We start from the raw sequence: 7246 nt of genomic DNA on the forward strand, positions 1-7246 counted from the left end.
GTTGAGGAGCTGGTTATTTTCAGTGCACCATGTGGCCAGGGGCTGGATCTCCTCCCTATAGGCAGTCTCATCGTTGTTGCTGATGAGACCAACTACCGTAGTGTCGTCCGCAAACTTGATGATGGAATTAGATTCGTACACAGGCTTGCAGTCGGAGCTGAAGAGGGAGTAGAGAAACGGGCTTAGCACACAGCCCTGTGGTACACCAGTGTTGAGTGTGATGGACGTGGAGCAGTTGGAGCCTGATCGAACATTCTGGGGTCTGTTGGTAAAAAAGTCCAAAATCCAGTTGCACGTGGAGGTGTTGATGCCCAGGTCTCCAAGTTTGGCTATTAACTTAGCCGGGATGACAGTGTTAAATGCTGAGCTGAAGTCAACAAACAGCATTCATGCATAAGTGTTTTTATTGTCCAGTTGTGTGAGCACAGAGAGCAGTGCCATGGAAACTGCATCCTCTGTGCTCCTATTGCTACAGTAGGCAAACTGGTGTGAGTCCAACGTGGATGGTAGCGAGTCTTTTAGGTGTGCCAGGACCAGCCGCTCACTGCACTTCATTACGATGGGTGTGAGTGCTACAGGGCGGTAGTCGTTAAGGCACTTTGGGCTGGAGTGTTTTGGCACTGGCACAATGGAAGTGCATTTAAAGCATGTTGGTACAGCTGCTTGGGCAAGAGACAGGTTGAAAATGGCTGTAAAAACCCCCGCAAGCTGCTCCGCACATGCCCTGAGTACGTGTCCAGGGATGTTATCTGGTCCAGCAGCCTTGTGCGTGCTGATCCTGCTCAGTGCCTTGCAGACATCTGTGGAGGAGAGTTTGATTGGCGGGTGGTCGGCTGAGGGTTTGAGCTTGGTGGCAGTTTCTCTGTTGTCTCTTTCAAAGCGAGCATAAAAGTCATTCAGCTCGTTCAGGAAGTTGACATCAGTGGCTGCGGGGGTGGAGTGAGTGGGTTTATAGTCACTGATGGCCTGATGGCTGCATCTTCTACTACCTGCAGTTTGAGAGATGTCATGTATTATGTCAAGGCATTAGCAACTGAGTACACAGCTACAGTTGGTATCAGTTGCACAACAAATTACCTCAGTGAACTAAACCAACTAGCAAAGCACAGTGTGAAAAATGTTGAAGAGGTGTTAAAGGACATGTTGAGCAAGATCGTTGAAGTGGGGAAGCAACGCTGACGCTGCTGACTTCGCTGACTTTGAAGAGTCAGTTCAGTTGGCAATAGTTGAGCCAACACAACCGCTGGCATCTGGGCCTGACTGGCAGGAATCAAATTCAATTACTTCAGGTACTAGAATACCTGTTACCCTTTCAGGATATGAATTAAACCCACCTGAAGTACAAAGAGTTCTTGTCGAACACATTGTAAGAAAGGAAGACATAAGCTCTCGCTCACTGTCTACACTGAGACTGCATGCTTTTTTTTCTGTGAAAAGTCCTAATCCTAGCAATGAAGGTGATTATGAAACATGCCGCTCTCATATGGATTACTTCTTTCTAATCCTAGCTTGTCTGCCTTTCATGTTACCAGACAAATTATTGAGATGTCTGTTGTCCCCTGCAGCCAATGTGAACCATATCTGTTAAATGCTCTCAAGTCTAGAGAAACGAGGACTGCTGTGCCACAACAAGACAAGGGCTGCAGTAAAACGATCCCATGAAGTCCGCTTCACATTGATGCAAGTTATTAAGAGGACTTATTGGTACCAAAAGCACAGCACAAGTGGACATGAAAGAAACACAGCAATGGTGTTGAAACAACCCAGATAAGATTTCTAACCTCAAAACCTGGCCAGTACCAAAAACTCTAAAAGAACTTGGTTTTGCTGGGTACTATAGGTTTGTGAAGGGGTATTTGGATTTTGTCAAATCTCTACATAATCGTACGTCTGGTTATCCATCATCACAGAAAAAGTTGAAACCAATGTTATATCGAGATCAGTACCTGAACCCCAAATTACCATTGGTTGGCCGATGGACGCCGCTTGTCAGCAGGCCTTAAAAACTGTAATTCATAAACTTACTACTACCCCAGTTCTTTCTTGCATCTGGCTGATCCTGGTTGAGTTTCTATTGATCAACACACCATCCAAGCCATCAGTGACAGACAGCTCAGCTACAGTTCAACTGACATAGACTCGCAAAAGTATGGTCTGGCCCTTGTTCAGTCACTTTCAAATTTTAATGACACACTCTCTAACAGTTTTGTGAATTGTCAGTTTGGATTCTTCATCATTCCTCAAGATGACAGAAACTAAAATGGCTGAAAAACAATGGGAAGACCAAACCATCACACCTGTCATATCTCAATTGGAATATGGAGAGACACCATGACCTACCTTGAGGGATTAACTTCCAGATTTGCCCCTTCTTCTTTGAGAATTAAATTGCTTAGAGCTCCGAAACCACATTCTAGAAAGGAGTAGACAAGTAGGACCTCAGTGTTCCTATCAGCTTGTCCTGCCACAGGAATTTTGCCACTAAGTCCTGACCAGTATACATGATGATAATACATGACCACCTGGATCGACAACAGTATTCACAATATTAGGTTTCAGGTTTTTGTGTTAGATGGACTTGGATATCATGATGGTGAGCTACCCATGATTTGTGGATATGGACTGTCTTCATTATGGATTACCAACCCCTCTTTGCCAGTGTGTGGTAGAATGATTTAAACTGAACTCAAAAATTAACTGAACTTTTGTTTTTCCTTGGAGTTAACTGACTCTGATAAATGAGAAGTATTTAATAGGGCTATTTTGTGTTATTTTGTATGTTTTGTTGAGTTGATTGCAATACAATACCTTATTTAAATAAAAAGTCTTTGTATTCTGGTCAGTGGTATTCAGACACATTGGGCTATCTCTGTGCTTTTTTTAGACCAAAATACTTCATCAGTAAGCTTATCCCACATGCTACAATTTGAAAGGAAATATTAGATTGCCCATGGTTTCTCAATTTCCAAGAGTCTCTTGACTGTCTGAGCTGTCATTCTGCGCAACGCATGTAGCATCACAGACGCCAGATGTCTGATCCAAACAACACATGCTGGTAACTTATTTGACTGACAGACATGCAAACAACGACTGGCACGCAACAGCTAAAAAGCCTATAATCTGATCTTTTAACATTTTTTTGCATTCCACCTAACAAGTGATCGTCTGGGAAACATAATTGCTGTGTCTCAAACTGCCTAGTTGCACACTTCAAAGTATATGGTGTAGATAACCAAAAAAGTCACTGCACTAAAAGTACCTGGATGACCCCAAAAAATGGTCATCAAGTTCAGTGTGGAACGATGGACACTACACGCATTAAACCTGCGCCATCTTGACTACAAAATGGGGAGGGACCAGGGACGTCGACCGGCAGCTGATTCGAGAAAGGTGTCACGTGGGTCTGGCTTCTCCCGGATTTCACAACCAAGCTTAATGGCGGCTAGATGGCAGCTTGTTCGGAATACAATCTTGAATTTTACAAAAATAGTTCAATAAAACGTGTTTCTGAAAACATTTAAAGTGTGAAATAGGCCATACAGTTGCTGAATCTGTCTGTTTTTTTAATTGACAAAGGTCAGTTTAAGAGATTTTCATCAGATTTTTAGAGGCGGCGATACAAGCCCACCAATGAGACACAGACTTTGAGTGAGTATAGGAAGATTGCTTCTCTCGGGTAACTTGATATTTTCAAGCTCAGGTCCAACTCACTTAATTCCTCAAAATGACAGTTTTGTTTTGCTTTGCCATCTCATACACTCAATGTAAGTGGAATTCCATCTACAATGTGTGATTCATACTAAACATCAAGCAGAAGATATTTCTTCCATGTTGTGCACATTTACACTTATGCAAGATTATTTAGAACCTCACAAGGTTTCGTCCAAACAAAGGTATGGAACCAATTTAGAAATGTATCGCTTAAATAAATCCCAACCACTGTTCAGATGATCAGTCGTTTCATAACCCATCAGATTGACGATGCATTTACATGATAACCTACCCTGGAAATCCAGAGTTCTCACGAGAGCACAATTTGAATTTGCTTAGCGAGTTACTCTGGCATCGAGTAATGCTGCTCATTAACTGTACCCTTGTTTCTGGGCTGTACCAATCACATCTGTGTATCTGATACAGGCGGGCCAGAGGCGAGCTAATAAGGACAACAACAGTTTATTAATATCACTCCAAAGGATGACACTGTTGGGAACCTGACAGTACAGGGCAGTGTAACCTCTTTCACTTTATACTAGACATTCAGTATATCGTCAGTCATCAGTAGCTAATGCTGTAAACTGTATCTGTAATGTAACCATAGTTACACTATTGACTAGGGGTGTAACAGATAATTTATTGAAAAATGTAACAACATTAACTTTCAACAATAATTACTTCTTTCCCCTGTAAACTGCAGTTTAATGACCAAAAACAGATGTGAAAAGGGTATTTTGCAATGACTTTGAATGCACTACGAGGTTGACAACAGCAGTGACCAAGTGCTTTAGCTCTTAGCTTTAGCGGCAGACTGTTGTACGTCCCTGTGTTGTAAAATACAGACGCATTTTACACCGTTTACAGTTTAGCTGTCAGCATTTTAACCGTGTTTATTATTATCTGTGTACAATGTATGTATTTGTTACTAATGCAATGTCCATATAACATCCCTTGTTTCAGTTTGACAGTAGTTGATTGAGTGTCTGTGCTTCTACAGGTCCCCCCACTATCTCCAGCACCCAGACCCAGCAGGTGCTCTACGGAGAAAAGGGTGAGATCAAGTGCTTCATCCGCAGCACCCCTCCTCCTGACCGCATTGTAAGTCATTTCATTCCTCTTTCAATTTACTGATTTCTTTTCATGTTTAAGAGATTTGGTCAATGTTCTGAACACATCTAAAAAACAGAGACGTCACTAAAAACAGTGACCCAGGTTGAGATGTTAAAAAAGACCTCCAGCAACCTTGTTGACAGATTAATAGATTTCATTGCCCCCAAAGGTGAAAATCATATTAAAGTTGTTGTCCGTAAGATTTGAGTTAGGTTGTTTCTGGCAGCAGTTTTGGGGCTAATTGTGCTAAAACGGTCAACAGTGCTAGCGGGATTGCTTACCGAGGATATCGGGGAAGTGTTATGTTTACCGTAGTGAAGCCATCTTGCCTGCGTTAGCACTGGTGTCCGTATTAGCAAAGTTAGCCACATGACAATAGCACTCAATCTAACCAATGTGATACAAACACCATACTAGCCGCTGAGCCAGAATGTGATATAACGTTAGCTGATAAAAGGGAGGCAGAGGAACAGTGGCCAGCAAGCACCACTTTCCACTTATCCGCCTCACTCTTGGAGTGCCCTGTATACCCTAACCCTAACCCTAACCCTAAGACTGAACGTCCCTTCTGACCCGAGTGCGGCGCCTCACTGCTAACAGTATTAGTTGACACAACATGGCTAAGAGTGCCAACATCTGAACCAACCTAAGAATCAGAAAGTGCTGGGAAGAAAAACTATTGAGGCCCTACAAAATGTACGCCCTTTGTTGATCATTAATGGGGTTGTTTGTGGTGCTGCAGCCTTCTACCAAAAGGTAGTGGCACGATCCCGCCCAAAGCCCAAGGTGGGACTGAGTGAGCAGGTCCCACTGGCTTGCGCCCCCCCCCCGACTGCTGCTGTGGGTGGAGATGAGAGCCCTGCTGTGTGTGTGGGAGTTTTTTTTGTGTTTATTTTCATTTGGGCTCAAAGTTGAAGTTAAGTCTTCTTTCTGTCTGTCTGTTGGTTCCCCATTGAGAGTCGGCATTAATGAAATGTAGGCACCCCATTAACGTTTCTTTGCATCTTTTCTTGTCGGAAGTTTGCAGTTTCTGAGTACAATGGAACACAACCAAATTGGCAGTGTCAAGTTCCACCTGGGGTACAATGGGGAAACCATGCCCTACTGACTGACATAATTAGCTAACTGTGCGCTCCATTTAAATTTAGTGCAGGAAAGTTGCCATAGACAGTCAGATTGTATTTCAATCAGGAGAGACTTTGTTGCACATATGCAGATTTATTGTAGATAAGCATGATATGAAATAAACAGTCTTTGGGGATTAGACTCCATCGTAAAAAATATTTTAAAGGGGTAGAGAAGCCAGATATATTCCCCCAATGAAGTCTAGACACTGGTGATGGTGGAGAAGGAACCTGGAGACCAAACATAGGACCTAGCTGTTCGAAAGGGACTCAAATTGCCGTGGTTGATGATGACCAGAGGTGGAAGGGGAGGAATAAGGTTGCCCGAAAAGACAGCTAATAGCAAAGAGAGAAGACATTTAAAGTAGGATGTTGTACTGTGATTATTTTCGTTGCCAATTTTGGTTAGTTTACTGAAAAGTGAACTCCTCTTAACAGCTGAATAGTTTTAAGGAGAGATAATTTTAATTTAATTTAATTTTAATCTGTTTATTAATCACCAATGGGGAAATTACAATGGTGACTGAAGTTATTTAGAAGTCATTTTGAAAGAATTAATGCTGCGCTCCATTACTTGTCAAAGCAGCAAATGCAAGTGCTTTCATCAGTGGGTCATATGCCCAATTACCATTGTTTTAACTCACTTTTTGATAGATAGGTACTTTTTAGACAATTAACTACCTGAAACCGTTACGGAGAATAACTTATGCTTGTTGGATTTTCCCCATTTTTTAGTGTTATATAGTTGTTTGTGTATGTAATAGATACAGTGGGGGGAACAAGTATTTGAGTATTTCATTTTGCAGGTTTTCCTACTTTTAAAGCATGTAGAGGTCTGTAATTTTTATCATAGGTACACTTCAACCATGAGAAACGGAATCTAAAACAAAAATCCATAAAATCACATTGTATGATTTTTAAATAATTAATTAGCATTTTATTGCATTACATAAGTATTTGATCACGTACCAACCAGTAAGAATTCTGACTCTCACAGACTTGTTAGTTTTTCTTTAAGAAGTCCTTCTATTCTCCACTCATTACCTGTATTAACTGCACCTGTTGGAACTCATTACCTGTATAAAAGACACCTGTCCACACACTCAATCAAACAGACTCCAACCTTTCCGCAATGGCCAAGACCAGAGAGCTGTGGAAAGACATAAGGGATAAAATTGTAGACGTGCACAAGGCTGGGATGGGCTACAGGAGAATAGGCAAGCAGCTTGGTGAGAAGGAAACAACTGTTGGTGCAATTATTAGAAAATGGAAGAAGATCAAGATGACGGTCAATCTCC

The 7246-nt window shown here is 41.9% G+C and overlaps 1 protein-coding gene across 2 annotated transcripts in view; it reads left to right on the forward strand.

Moving 5' to 3' along the window:
- The window catches only part of LOC116686537 (kin of IRRE-like protein 3), a 278508-nt gene that overhangs the window by 235495 nt on the left and 35767 nt on the right, over positions 1–7246 (forward strand). For both annotated transcript variants that reach the window (XM_032511554.1, XM_032511552.1), the window contains one exon: positions 4712–4812. In XM_032511554.1, the coding sequence (XP_032367445.1) occupies positions 4712–4812 (101 nt within the window). The remainder of the gene's footprint in view (positions 1–4711; positions 4813–7246) is intronic.

The sequence above is a fragment of the Etheostoma spectabile genome, unplaced genomic scaffold (genome assembly GCF_008692095.1).
Source record: "Etheostoma spectabile isolate EspeVRDwgs_2016 unplaced genomic scaffold, UIUC_Espe_1.0 scaffold393, whole genome shotgun sequence".
Lineage (NCBI taxonomy): Eukaryota > Metazoa > Chordata > Actinopteri > Perciformes > Percidae > Etheostoma > Etheostoma spectabile.